Source organism: Drosophila sechellia, chromosome 3R (genome assembly GCF_004382195.2).
Source record: "Drosophila sechellia strain sech25 chromosome 3R, ASM438219v1, whole genome shotgun sequence".
In the NCBI taxonomy this organism is placed as follows: Eukaryota; Metazoa; Arthropoda; class Insecta; order Diptera; family Drosophilidae; genus Drosophila; species Drosophila sechellia.
In genome coordinates this window covers 18,331,512-18,345,241 of record NC_045952.1, presented here as the reverse complement: position 1 = coordinate 18,345,241, position 13,730 = coordinate 18,331,512, and the positions used below count along the sequence as shown (strand labels likewise).

General features: G+C 40.9%; 4 protein-coding genes across 5 annotated transcripts; 2 read left to right on the top strand and 2 right to left on the bottom strand.

Moving 5' to 3' along the window:
- Positions 1-779: 779 nt before the first annotated feature.
- On the top strand, positions 780-7,382 carry LOC6606988 (putative carbonic anhydrase 3). Its single transcript, XM_002031744.2, has 4 exons — positions 780-1,009; positions 5,593-5,664; positions 6,240-6,398; positions 6,468-7,382. Exons 1-4 carry the CDS (start codon positions 982-984, stop codon positions 7,121-7,123), a joined length of 915 nt encoding a protein of 304 aa, XP_002031780.1. The 5' UTR covers positions 780-981; the 3' UTR covers positions 7,124-7,382.
- Positions 7,383-8,378: 996 nt separating this feature from the next.
- LOC6606987 (gamma-soluble NSF attachment protein) lies at positions 8,379-9,413 on the bottom strand. 2 transcript variants are annotated; one of them, XM_032721453.1, is made up of 2 exons: positions 9,273-9,365; positions 8,379-9,198 (listed from the first exon to the last, which is right to left on the bottom strand). In XM_032721453.1, the coding sequence occupies exons 1-2, from the start codon at positions 9,288-9,290 to the stop codon at positions 8,512-8,514; spliced, it is 705 nt and encodes a 234-aa protein (XP_032577344.1). In that variant the 5' UTR covers positions 9,291-9,365; the 3' UTR covers positions 8,379-8,511. The 2 variants fall into 2 exon arrangements, with proteins under 2 accessions (XP_032577344.1, XP_002031779.1); XM_002031743.2 differs by having other exon boundaries at positions 8,379-9,413.
- A 282-nt stretch (positions 9,414-9,695) lies between these two features.
- LOC6606986 (protein stunted) lies at positions 9,696-10,300 on the top strand. Its single transcript, XM_002031742.2, has 3 exons — positions 9,696-9,775; positions 9,839-9,921; positions 9,979-10,300. The coding sequence occupies exon 3, from the start codon at positions 10,000-10,002 to the stop codon at positions 10,192-10,194; it is 195 nt and encodes a 64-aa protein (XP_002031778.1). The 5' UTR covers positions 9,696-9,775; positions 9,839-9,921; positions 9,979-9,999; the 3' UTR covers positions 10,195-10,300.
- Positions 10,301-10,347: 47 nt separating this feature from the next.
- LOC6606985 (protein Skeletor, isoforms B/C) lies at positions 10,348-13,586 on the bottom strand. Its single transcript, XM_002031741.2, has 6 exons — positions 13,092-13,586; positions 12,514-12,736; positions 12,096-12,443; positions 11,480-12,033; positions 11,188-11,413; positions 10,348-11,130 (listed from the first exon to the last, which is right to left on the bottom strand). The coding sequence occupies exons 1-6, from the start codon at positions 13,180-13,182 to the stop codon at positions 10,503-10,505; spliced, it is 2,070 nt and encodes a 689-aa protein (XP_002031777.1). The 5' UTR covers positions 13,183-13,586; the 3' UTR covers positions 10,348-10,502.
- Between the last annotated feature and the right edge of the window lie 144 nt (positions 13,587-13,730).

Below are 13,730 nucleotides of genomic sequence, written 5' to 3'. Positions count from 1 at the left end.
GAAATTTATTTGCCAAAATGTGACAATCTCGATCGTGACAGGTACGTCACTTCCTCTCGACGTAAAATACACTGCGAGGAATATTCGGGCAAGTATATCTTTTAATAATATATAAGATAATACATTCCTTATAAAGGGTGTTCACTGCACTCGTAAATAATTGTAAAGAATTCACGCATATATTCATAATCATAATCAAATAATTATGTAAATATATAATAAATACAAATATAATGAAACAAATCATAACTAATAACTGCCTAGTGTTAAATATGAAAAAACATTTAATTTTTAATTTTCCCATAATTTCCTTGAACGCACTTTTTTTTCCTAGGTGTACATTTTCGCGAGTGTGGGAGAGAGCGGTGTGCTCCCGCGCTCTCGCCCAGCTGGTAATTACCGTTCGTTTAGCATTTCTCTGCCCGCTTATCAATTAATCAGCTTCTAAGCCGCGACGTCGACTGCACAGCTCGCCAATTGCAATTTTCACCTTCGTCTCGTTTGCCGGTTTTTTGCTTAATCCGCACATCATTCGGTTGATAATTTTCGCTTTACGGTGCGGGAAAACTCGAAACCCACGAAAAAAAAAGAGCACATAAAACCGCCGTACAACGTTGATATAATTCAGTACACAATTGTGTGAGTGCAGTGCTGCTTGTGTTCGTGTGTCCGTGTGTGTGTGGGTGTGCGCTTTGCGGGTGTGTGCGTGTGCACATTGCCGATGCTCGAACCGCTTTTCATTCTGTGCCTGACCGCCGTTCTAGAGGTACGGTACCATTATAAAAGACGCGTGCCGCTCCAAAACCGATGGAGTTCGATTCGAGACCGCAAAGGTTCTGTGTCCTGCCTGGCAGCCTCTGAAAAATACATACATATTTAATACTTGTGGAGCAAAAAAGTTGCGAGTGCTCACTCCAAGTGATATAACCAAGCGTAGTAGTGATTTTAGTAAAGAATTTTGACGAAAGTAAACCGTGAAAAATGCATTTCATCGCCCTCTCCTTTATAGGTAAATTATTATCAAATTTTATGCTGTTTACCCACACTGTGACTCATTGAAAGCCAATCGAAGTGATTTAACTACTCGCAAGTGAATCACCTGCCCCAAAAAAACAAAAAACTGACAATTAATTGGATTCTTGTACTTATCGCCGTATATGTAGTACTTATCCACATATCCGTATGCCGATAGCGCCGAAAAGGCACGTCTCGATCGCTGATCCCACATTTATCCACATTCTATCCGCTGCTATTGCTATTTGCTGTTTACTATTTACAACCTACAATTTGCAATTATTCGGATCGTTTTGCTGGATAAGCTGATATAGACAATGTAGTAGTGATAATGCGCTGGGATCGCAATTTTCCTATGATTTACAATGGCCACATAGATATTGGGGTTCCCAAGGGGAAGTGGTGATTGGCATCGGAAGTGCACTTGAGTTTGCTTCCAGATAAATGTAGATCGGGTCTTAAATTTGAATACGAGGCACGAGCGGTCAGACTTGTCAATTGGCCCCATCCTGTCAAAGATTCTCTCGCTCATAAAAAATCAGTGAAATGTTCTTTGCCTAACAAAGAATCCATAACATTGGAGTTACCTACACTATGTAATACCATAAAACTGGGGGATTTTGGCGATATCTAATTAAAAAACCGCAACACACATTTTGGGGCCATATCTTAAATCTGAGCGAACGCCTTCACATCAGCACTTCAAAAGCACTTCATAGAACTTTGGACATGGATCACGCGCCCAAACTGATATAAGACAACCTATAGCCATTGCCATGTCTTCTTTGACTTTGTGCGGGCATTTGGAAAATACCCACTTAATTCCTAATGCCGATACAGATACAGATACAGCTACGGGCGACTCATCATTGCGGGCAGACAGTAATGAATGTGATAAGGTCAGCAGAAGCTAAATATTTGGTCACGCTGGGTAGCGGACTTGTGAGTTCGGAGAACTCACACTGCTGACCATCCATCCAATCGAGATAATCACAAGTAATTCTCATGGTGGTAAGATGGTACTCGAGAGATCTCCGATAACCAATAAGATGCCGTGTGTGATAAGGCACATTTCAAGTAGCCAATGGAGCGAAAATGCATATTAAACTATTTATTGGCAATTAACTTGACTGGGTGTCGGGATCCCTACGAGTTTCGATTAGACTTAATCACACCATAAACGTTTTAGTATAAGGCGCCATTCCTTATCGCCGTTGCTTACTTGTCAAGTAGCTAAAAAGCGATTAGCTGCGATTTTCGACGGAGGTATAATGCGTTTAAAAATGGCAGGTGATTAGAAGTATATACAAGTTGTATAGAAAATCCATTAAACTCTACCTATTTGCCAAAGTTTCTATTTGTCAAGAGGTTGCATGGAACACAATCAGCAGAATGATACTCCTATTTTTGTTCAAGATAATACAAGTGTCTGTATATATACTTGTTGCATATTTTTTTAATGTTTGAAATCAGTTATCAACATCAGATTATTCTGTCGTTAATAAAGCATTTGAGATCATTTTTTAATATATATTACTTACGAAACACAACTCATTCGAAAGAAAGTTGTTCTTTCATTTGTTTAATGACACATCAACGTTTGGAAAACACTTGTTTCTAAGTTTTGAATGAACTCGCACCGATAATAAAGCAGCATTTTTATTGTGAGTCAAATTTAATTCGGTGCAAATTAGTTATTTAGTAGAAATTTCCGGAAGTGTATCATGTTTCATCTTTTTTTGTGAGCTCTCTTTTTATTCATTTATTAGCTGGAAATATTAGGATTCCTATCCTATGACGTTATTTAAATGCCCAAATATTTAATATACTAATATGGAGAAATTGCCAATTCAATGTGTAAACTGTAGTTAAAACAGATTTTTTATTTAGCAAACAAATATTTAACCAGTTGATTGGTCATTGTCATTGTCACATAGCAATTGCTGGATAGTACACACCCTCCTTATAAAGCCTCCATTCATATTCAACGCCAAACCCTTAAATGCACTAGAGCGTTGCTGCTGCATTTATATTTGTGTTTGTATTTGTGTTTGTTTTTGGTATTTGCTGTGGAATCCCTTTGTTGGCGAGCGAAAGTGAATTTGCACTCCGCAGCGCACTTTCCTGATAGCCAATACTTCCTCTTTGTGCAGGGAGAGTCATCTGCAGCGGGTTGACTTCTGTTTTACGGAAAGACATTCTGCTATCTGGCACTCCATGCCCATACACTCGACTATCTCAGCCACTTGTTTTCCAACAGTTTATCAACATCCATGCCGCGGTCATTGCGAATCCAAAGTCCATTAAGTCGATTGGCTTATGATGGAAAGTTTTAAGAAGCCTACTACCCCCATCGATTAGCCATTGAAACCGGCACATACCCTAAAGAAATCCTAAAGTTAATGGCATCCACGCCAGACAAACGTCACAATATCAAGGCAATTCAGAAAAACCAAAGTCTAGATTATTGTCTGCCGCAGATTAGATTAATACTGGGGTGGTGTTCCAATTAGACACGCTTTTCGCATATATAATTATTATCAAACTTATGACACTTGTTTGTAATTCTAAATGCTATCTATAGTTTTGAAGTAATTAAAGCGATGTGCGGTGTGCCCATTGAAACGGAAGTTTGTTTAATCATAAAACAATTAATTGCATTCTTGTATTTTATTGCTCTTTCACACATTTGAACTCGCCTCTATCTCGAAATTTGATTTATTGCACATTTATTTAGACAAATGATAGAGTCAATCAATTTAATGGTTGCATTCACATGACCTGCGGTGTATTTATTGGACATCATAGCTTATCACCCCCAATCTTAAGACAAAACGAGGTATTAAATGGTGTGCACTCCCGAAATCGTTTATCGGTGGAAGATATCTTTTACTATATGGCACTCAGTAAAATGTAATTACAATTTGTGCTGGAAAATCACTGAGTGCTCTATTTTTTCACTGGGAATCTCGATACCGAAGTGATTTGGCATAAAACTGAAGAATGAAGAACGACAGACGGGCATTATTTTATCGCTGCTGCTGCTGAGCCAGCAAAATTGTTCCAATTCTTATGCTGTTGACAAGGCTAAAAATGATTTAATAAATAGCAGATGAGACAAGTGTATTCAATGCCAGAGCATTTCCATTAAAATATTTGCATTTATCGAATTCGCGGGCTGAGTGCATTTTCCACTTTTCAATTGCAGCTGTTTATTTTGCGCGATTTTTCACATGATTATCCATACCGCCTATTTGCTTTTCCCGCTTACAATTACAGTTTTGTTAACTTTTACACCCCGAGGGCCTCAAATTAGAGAACATTTCCCATTATCAGCTATCAAAGCATTAGACACTCAAATTTAATTGTTCGTGCTTTGCATGTGCAAATTTAATTGCACTTTAAATGGCTGCTCGACATTTGTGGCATGTTCGTTGAAAAACTCATTTAGTTGCAAGGGATCGAGATCGAATGGTTCCTTCAGATTTGGCATCTGACGGAAATTTCGTTATCCAATCACAATATCCGCACATTAAAGTCATTAGGTCTTGTGATCGCTTCTTAATTAAAGGGAATATCTTTATGACTTTTCCAACGCTGCTAATTCAATTCGAATTCGGTACATCTTCAAATGGAATACCCTGCTTGCGCGGAGCATTATTAAAAGTTCATTAAATAATGAAATATTATTTTTAATCAAGAAAGGCCATAAATCAGCGATCTTTCCATCCAAATAATTGCGTCACAGGGCTAGCGCGGATTATACTAGGGAAACATCAGCTGATGAGCACGTTGCCCCGGCAAAAAGTATATTAAAACGATTATATACAACATCATATAGTATTCGTACTCGGGTGGGTACCTCTATATTTAGTACTCTACTTTCGCAGCTGCGTTCGACATTTGTCTTTTTGTACGGAAATTTGCAAAAATGCCAGGCAAAGAGCATAAATACTCGAAAGATTAAAGACGAAGCATAAATTATCACACTTGTTTGCGGACATTTTATTAACCCATTAAAGTTGAATATGGCTTAATAAACACGCTATTTTGATATCACAGATGCGAGTTATGTTGATGGGTCAGTGGTTTTTAACGCCAAAATGGATCGTAAAAGTTTAAGCAAAAATAAAACAAACCGCACGCATTAAATATAGTTGATATTTTGATGTGCAGATGTCAAAATGCTTTCAGGCGGAGAAAGCGGCAATATTTGACCAAATGTTGGCGGGTTAATGAAACATTTATGTGCGGCTGCAGAAACGCTGGGTATTTTATACGTTTATATGTAGTTGAAATCATAAATATCGGGTGTATTTTTAGCCCAGTCAAGTGCAAGGTGCCGTGTTTTCAGTTGAGACTGCTGCCAAACATGTGTAGATTGACCCTCACATCATGTCTTTTATGGGCCATCAGTGCAGTTTTTAAAGTGCTTTTGTTTTCATTTTGCCCCTGAGGCATTCGGTGGTCATTCAGTCGGTCAAGTTGAAGTTTATTTAAATTGCGCTCGTTTGGCGGTAGCACACGGCGTATACTTGATACTAATCTATGTCACCCGTTCTTTCGCATTTTTTTCAGTCTGCTGCTCGGTTTCGTTCAGCTGGGCCAACGAATGGGGCTATCCGGACTTGGACAACAACCAGGATGAGCGTAAGTAAAGGCAATCGAGTTTATTTGCTAAAATTAGTTAATCAACGCCACGGCGAATGGGTCACTCATTGGTCAAGTGTTTTTCATACCAGAGCGATCCAAAATCTACTCGGACATATCATCTAAATTGTTCCAAATTGTTGTGTATGCAAATTGAACATGAATAATGATAAATTCCGCCATATACTTGGCCGTTTCTGTGAAAACTTAAATTCTGCCTACAGTTTTTAATTGACAAAAGAGCATTCAATTGCTGAAATTTTGATTTATGAGCATTTAAGTTCAAATAAATGCTTTGCTTGTGCAGAAGTTTGCAATAGTGGAAATCAATATGTGAAACAAAATGCTTTAATTAATTATATTAGAGTTTTAAGTGACCAATTGTTTTTGATTGTTTGATTGATAGTCATTTAATTGCAGATAAAAATTCGGAGTGTGCCAAAATTTAAATAATAAACATCAATTAGACAATAAAGTTAAAATTAAAAGTTTCCCGGAATATTGCAAATAAAGTTGCTTGTGCAAACTAATTCTCGATTTCTGACATTGATGGATGTTTTTTGTATTTTTGACAGCATTTCCAAAATGGGGCGGTCTTTGCGATAGTGGAAAGAAGCAAAGCCCCATAAATTTGCACGTCAAAGGCGCACTGAAGGGAGAATTTGATGCCCTGAAGTTCGAGAACTATGACGAGCATCAGAAGAATCTGCGAATGGTCAACAATGGACATTCAAGTAAGTTGTAAAATAAACCAGAAATCGAAAAATATACCCCTCAACCGCGAAATTCTTGTCCAATTACAGTTCAACTATCTGGCTTCGATCACGAACTGACCCTGAGTGGTGGTGCCCTGCTGCAAGACTTCGTGGTGGAGCAGATCCACATGCACTGGTGGTCGGAGCACACCATCAACGACATCCGGTATCCGCTGGAAGTGCACATCGTGCACCGGAATACCATTTACCCGAACATGACAATGGCGGCCAACTTTAAAGATGGCATTGTGGTCATTGGCGTGCTGTACCATGTGTCCAACACTCCCAACGAGGCCATAGGCAGCATCATTAAGAGCTTGGGAGCCGTGAAGAGCTACGATAGCGTGAACAAGCCCGTCCTGGTGGCGGATTCCCTGGCAGTGGATGACCTGGTGCCCAGTGTGGAGAGCTACTTCACCTACGCCGGTTCCCTGACCACGCCCACCTGCGCCGAGGCCGTCACATGGATTGTGCTGACCAAGACCTTCCCCGTGACCCTGGACCAGGTCAATGAGTTCAAGGAGATCGAGTACGATCAGGGCAAGCAGCTGCACAACAACTACAGGGAGCTGCAGAGCGAAAACAATCGAGCTGTGGTCCTGGTCGAGCAGCCTGAGCAGAGATCGGGAGCAGCAGGACTCACTGCATCCGTATCCTTGGGCCTGATGACCCTCATCCTGGCGGGCCAGAAGTTCCTGCTGTAGACTTGAGATGGACAACTCGAAGGGAGCAGCCAATGACATAATCGTACCAAAGAATCGTTTAATACAACGAATTTGTTTACCAACTATTTTAACAATTAATAACAAAAACAAAACGGAGACACAGGAGAGCAACGTCAGACCAGACAATTTATACTCATTAATTGTAATGCAGAACAGGACAAGAATTCAGCTAGTCAGTTTGTGTAAAGTTCATTAAGTGCAAAGATCACAGATAATAAATGAAACATTTTACAAGCAATCGTCTCATGCTGATTTATGGTTAAACGGGGCGTATGCGCAACTTGAAAGTGACCGCTTATTTCCGTTTAAAGTTCACACTTACCACTGGCCAATATGGCTTTATGGCCAAAGTGCCAAAAATAGGCGATGAGCCATTCTTGTGCATATTTTTTCACAAGACCCCAGGTTGGAGTAGGCATTTTTATAGCTCGTGGTCAGTGTGATTCCTTGAAGGGGACTCATGCCGAGTGTAGTGCCCCTCATAAACGGGTATAGAGTATTTATCACCGCATTGTATTCAGAAATCACTGATAACTGCAAAGCGTCGACTGACCAATTGCGCTGCCTGATAACGCTAATTGATATTGGATGGACTCTAAATAAATCAACTACACTAACAGCGGGCCATGCAATTTGATTTCGCTTATTGCCGGCCACACTTCATCATGATTGTTCGTTGCGAAATGACACTGCGATTGGAGCGAGTGTCCAGTGGATAAGTTTATTGATGGGACGGCTAATTATACACATGGCCTGAACTGTTTCTTATCTGCTGCAGATACAAGTACGGCGGAGAGTCCAAAATAATCTAAAGTCCAATAAGCCGATTGATAACTCAAAATACAATTAAGACTTACTATTAAGCTGGGCTTTCTGATTAAATTGACCACGAACTTCTAAAGTGGGAATCTCCAATTATTTAAAAAGAAATTAAAAAACATGCTTTAAAGGTTTTTTTTGTGAATTTATTTGTCAATTTTAATTTTGAAAACATTTTTTTTTCATTTTTAAACTTCAAAAGACCGCAAACGTTGTATATTATTAAGCGATTATAATTTCAAATAGAACTCGATGTTCAAAAATGATTAGTATAACTTTAGGGATATGTAAAAAATATGTATAAAATGCATAAAAAGTTGTGTAAAAGATAGAGTAACAATAAATTTAAGTGTAAAAAATATGTTTCGTATAAAAGTTGTGGAAAGCCTATTCAAGGCACGAAAAATTCCCCTGATCCTTTTTCTGAGTTAACACTTTTAATATTCTTGTATATTTTTAACAGTGTACCTACATTTATGAAACTTTTTCACCTAAGGAACAAGAATAAAACTACTACAACATTTATAAACCACATTTTGTAAAACTCTTTAGTTTGCAGCATTGTCGCCGCCATTTTTGGTCATTTGATTTCCTTGGGGTAATGGCACATCTTTTGATAGAAGTGCGTATTCCACGTCCATGTGTCTTATGAATGGAGATGCCAGCATCTTGGTGGCCAGCTCGGGATCCTCGTCATCAAAAGCTTTGAGTAGGTTTTGTAGTGTGTTCACCTCCTGGGGATCACAACGGCTTCCCCATTTCTTGAAGGTCTTCTTGGCATCCACGTAATCCTCTACTGTTAATTGTACCAGTATCAAAGCAACGACTAAACGGCCAACTTGTCCGTAAGACTTTGTCTGCAGATTAAGGCTTATTTCCTTTTTGAGGGCTTTCGTGGCTTCTTCGTATTTTTTGAGTCTGACCAATATCCTGGAAACCTTCGATGCGAATTCCGATGCTTGATGAGTGGAGTCCCCAATCAAGACGACTGCCAGGGCGCGTTTGTAGAATCCCAAAGCCAAGTCAGGATGCTTCGATTCCGTCATCTTGGCGGCTTTGTACATAGCAGCCGCTGCTGCTTCCGGCGAACCATGTTGCTGGTAGAGACAGCAAGCCCTATTGGCATAGTCCTCCACTTCGGACAGTTTGTCCGTTTCTTTGGCAAGCAGGATAATCTGCTCGTAGGATTTGGCTGCATGGAACCATGACTTGTTGTTTTCGTAACAGTCGATGGCCTTCAAAAAACAATCCTTGCTCTTATCGAAACTTTTGGCAACTCGATATGCGGTTGCTGCCTTGAAATACATACCAGCTTTGGCATACTCATTCGCGGCACTATCCGTCTGTCCTATCAGGGCCTCCGCCTCTTCTATCTTTTTGGCATCAAGAGTGCTCATAGTGCTAAGTTACAACCTTTGCGTGTTGAAAAAATCAATTCAAGTGACTTACATTCAAATTAGTGTGCCCGAATGCGCAAGTGCAGTTAAAACCCAACTGGCCGCTCCTTTTCTATGCGGGTATGACACTGGTATAAGTTGCATAAAATATATATTTGTATTTGAATAAATAAATGCATATTGTGTGGGTTTCGAGCTTGGGGAGTGAAAAGTAACCTATATTCACATTTCATGTAACTTAAGCTAGATTTTGAATATATATAAAAAATTGTATCGATTTGGTTTTAAATCGAACTTTTATCGCATCCATAGAACTCCTAGTTCGATTAAGTTTGTAGCCCTGCCTGGATAAAAAAAACATCGATATCGATAAACACGTGCTTTGTCAATCCTTAAAAGATTTTTGTGTGAGGAGGTAAGCAAGCCACTGTGATTTAACTTTGATATTATAACTTACTGGAATTTAATATAAACATAGGCTTTGGCAACCGTGTGCGAAATCTTGAAAAGAGAACTGTTTCTCGGTTTTTATCAGATTCTTCGAATTCTTGACGGAAGAAGGTAAGACACTCTATATGCAGACAGTTTCTTTTACCTAATATCCTAACATCTTTATAGTTAATCCCATATTACTGCAAGATGAAAGCCTGGAGAGATGTGGGTATTACCTATATCCAGTATTCCAACATCGCAGCCCGAGTGGTGCGAGAGGCCCTGCGCATTGAGCTGCGCGCAGACGCCGCCAAGCGAAACATCAGCATTGTGAAGTTCACTCCGTGGGTGAACGGAAAGCCTGTGCCGCGCAAGAAGGTGGAACGCGATTCCGAATCTTAGATGCCTGTCTGGCCAATTTCGGTGATTTGTACAACATGTTCCATCCAGAATAACAACACGATTCTTCAATAACATTTCAAATAAATCTGAATCACTGAAAAAACGATGTACATTACATTTTTTTTTGGTTAAAAACTTCATAGCTCATTCTTCTAAAGTACAACACAGTTCTGTATTTAAATATCATATAAATAATAATATACACAACATTTAGCATACATTCTACACACGCGTATCAAATACATAGATTGTGACTGCTTAATTTAGACTAAGACACTAAGTAGGAGAATCTAAGAATGAGAAAACAGTCAGTTCTGGAGCACGAGCCACGGTAGCAGGATAATGCACAAGGACCAGGATAAGCCCATCGATCCACTCTTCAAGTTGGTATAACTGTCCACGATGTGAATCTTCCAGCCCATATTGCCATGGGTAAAAGAGTTGTAGTACACAGTATCCGGCCACGTGATATTTGGAGTAATTTCCAACAGAGCCGGTTCCCCTTCCACACACTCGGTGATCAGCGATCGATTGAACTTCTTGAATGTGGGGAAGTTATCATCCAGCCGGCGATCACTATTTTGGGGATATCTGGACAGGCACAGGGGACCAGCAGCCGTGGGCTTGGGCCTGCCTCTCCTGGTGAACTCAACACCGGCCAATACACGAATCTCACTCTGCTTTGCATCAGACAGTCGGTCATAACCACCCTGGGGATCATCGGTGATAACTAACGGATGATAGTGCTCCGGGGAGTGAGGATTATTGCCACCCCTGACCTTAAAGGTGTAGGTCAGACCACGTTTTAGGTAAAGCTCTGGAATCATGTAGCCGTTGATGTACCAGGCCAAACCACTGGACACATGGTTCGTCAACCCCTGATAGCCACGAAGTCCTCCAGAGGGTCCCAAGTAGGCGTTGAAGGTGCGTACAGTTCTGCAAAACAATTAACTATAATAATTTTTCATCCATGCAGGAAGATTGGATTCTTACGCATCTGTTATCCTGGTTCGCTCCCACACTGGAGGATTAGTCGTCTCCGCTCGTTTTGTAAACGCAAAGCAATCATTAACCGGTTCTGTGGTGTTAAAATCTATCACTATATCGCTCTTGGGATAGTAAGTGTGAAAGGCGGGCTCGTTGTTCGAGTCCAATGGGCCAAAGGCCCAGATCACGTAGTTGCTGCGGTCTAGGAAAATCTCCTTATCGCCATCATCGGCTGAAATGTGGAAGAGTAAGTAAGATCAGTAAGGAAAAGCCATACCACTTATGATAACCAACTCACATGACTTGAGGGTCCGCCTAAAACTGATCGTGTTAATGCCATCTTTGCGACTATACGTATTCAACTGGAAGCTATCCAATCCACCAACCACATCGTCCCGGCAAACTCCTTTGTTTTGGCCCAAAACCTGAACGCACGGCGCCAGAGAAGTGATATTGTAGTCCACGGTGTAGCCTCTGATGTCGTCTATATAGGCCACCACGACATCGGAGCCAATCATCTGGCTGGAAACATCAGATCCGGATATGCCGAAAGACATATAATCGTTGGCGCCCACCTGACCGGATAGTTGAAACGTGATCTGCGGCCCGAAAACCTCCCAGGACACCTGCATATCCTTGTGTAGCTGCCGGCAATTGGGCAGCGAGAATTCGAATGGCGTAACTTTCACCAGGGATGGCGGAACATTCAGTTTATCGTTGAACAGGACATGACCGTAGTTCTCATTGTCAGCCACATCGTAGACACTGATCCAATCGATGTCAAAGATAGTCTTATCGCCAGGCAGTTCCAGTTCTATGGTCTCCTTGTTGTACTGTCTTATGGGATCAAGGCTAAATGATCATTGTTTAAATGGATTTGTGATTAACTTTCTTAAATCCCTAGTGACACTTACTATCCTCGCTCATCTGGCAGCTTGCTTCCCCGACTCGACGGCTGTGGCCCGACTCCTGTCCAGAAAAATGTCCTCTTGCCACGCCCATCGTAGGTGAAGTCCTTGATGCGAATGGTCTTTGAGTCCAAGATCTCCACACTGCTGCTGCTCACATTGTGACTGCGCTTGGAGAAGGTTCCGCCCAATTGGCTCATCGGTGGATCAAACTCCTCGGGTATATAAACGTCGCCAAAGTTGTTTTGACTGCTCAGATCGTAAACCGCCAGCCATTTGATTTCAGTTATCTTCTTTCGATCCGGCAGTGTCAGCGTGAAATCCTTGTTGTGATAGCGATCCAGGATGTTGGTTCTACGGTTAGCATTTGCATCATATATTCATGTCACCTTATTCTCCTTATAATATATATTTTTACACTTACTTGCCATACTCATCGGGCACAATGAATCCCTGCGGTCCCGGTCGATTACTGGCGCCCGACCAGAAGAACGTATCCGCCCCGTTGCCGTCGTAGTTGAAGCCCACAATCAGAAAGGTGTACTCATTCACGGCGTACACATCGCCGGACACTTGATGATGGTAGGAGTTCAGTTTCCCCAGATATTTTCCCCGGTACGGGCCATCCTCTTCTTCGTTCTGAGCCACTATTTGGATAAGTTATCATTAAGAAAATTCGAAGCCGGCAAAAACAAAAACATTGAAAATAAATCGCAAACGAAAGACTATGACAACAAACTTGTTTTTTTTTTTGGATTTTCGCTCTGACTAATAAGCTAACAATTTGGCTTCTGATTTACTGCCACTGGGCCAGGTGGCGCCCCCTGGCGGGAGCTCTGCGAGACCAATCCAAGACTAGACCAGTTTCTCTAGTTTTACACGAAAGTGAATTTGTTTTCGCCCCGTCTGGAGCGTAACGCCAGTACAAATTTCTCTTTCTTTTGCAGTTTGCCTCGGTTTTCTTGTTATTGTTAAGTTTGCAATGTAGTCTAGTTAACTCACAGGCGGCGGGGCATAGCAGGAAAATCGTTAAAATAACCAGTAGTAAATGGTGCTGCAATCGCAGACAAAGAACTCTGCTGCTCAATGTCATCGTATTTCCTTCCTTTGTTATCCCGATCTGGTTTATTTCACTCCCACTTCCAAAGCCACGTTTTAATTTTTTTTAATTTTTGAATCGAATGTTGAATGTTATTCACGCTGCAGCATTTTGCATTTCGGGTTTTTTCCCGGGTTCGCTGCGTCACTAAAGATGGTCAGATTTCCAAATATATATGTTTAATATTAATTGAGAGCCAAGTAAATTATTTATAATTTTTCTTGCTTTTGCTTAAGGTCGTTTCGTCACTTGCATGCGTTTTCGCTGCTATTTTTGTTGTGTTCACTTGGCCAAAACAGGTTTAGGCAGCAGTTCCGGCGTTTTTATATATATTTTTTACTTTTTCCAAAGCTCTCGCTTAAGGCCGAAATCAAAAACGAACCGCACTGTCCAAGCGATCTGAGTGAACTGAGACTTTAAGCCGCCGTTATTTCGGCTTGGGTTTCTTTCGGAGTTCCGACGTCGTGGTCTTGGCAATGTTAAGTGAGCACTGTGCTCTCCGAGTCTTTCTCTCTTGAGCTGTGCGCATGCGTGATTGGCAT

Bases quoted from the DNA above. Each gene is read 5' to 3' on its own strand.
- LOC6606988 (XM_002031744.2), top strand. From the start codon at position 982: ATGCATTTCATCGCCCTCTCCTTTATAG. The intron at 1,010-5,592 runs GTAAATTATTAT...CATTTTTTTCAG, and splicing joins CATCGCCCTCTCCTTTATAG to TCTGCTGCTCGGTTTCGTTC. The intron at 5,665-6,239 runs GTAAGTAAAGGC...TATTTTTGACAG, and splicing joins GGACAACAACCAGGATGAGC to CATTTCCAAAATGGGGCGGT.
- LOC6606987 (XM_002031743.2), bottom strand. From the start codon at position 9,360: ATGAGCACTCTTGATGCCAAAAAGATAGAAGAGGCGGAGGCCCTGATA.
- LOC6606986 (XM_002031742.2), top strand. From the start codon at position 10,000: ATGAAAGCCTGGAGAGATGTGGGTATTACCTATATCCAGTATTCCAAC.
- LOC6606985 (XM_002031741.2), bottom strand. From the start codon at position 13,182: ATGACATTGAGCAGCAGAGTTCTTTGTCTGCGATTGCAGCACCATTTA. The intron at 12,737-13,091 runs GTGAGTTAACTA...TTATCCAAATAG, and splicing joins CCTGCTATGCCCCGCCGCCT to TGGCTCAGAACGAAGAAGAG. The intron at 11,131-11,187 runs GTAAGAATCCAA...ATTGTTTTGCAG, and splicing joins CGAACCAGGATAACAGATGC to AACTGTACGCACCTTCAACG.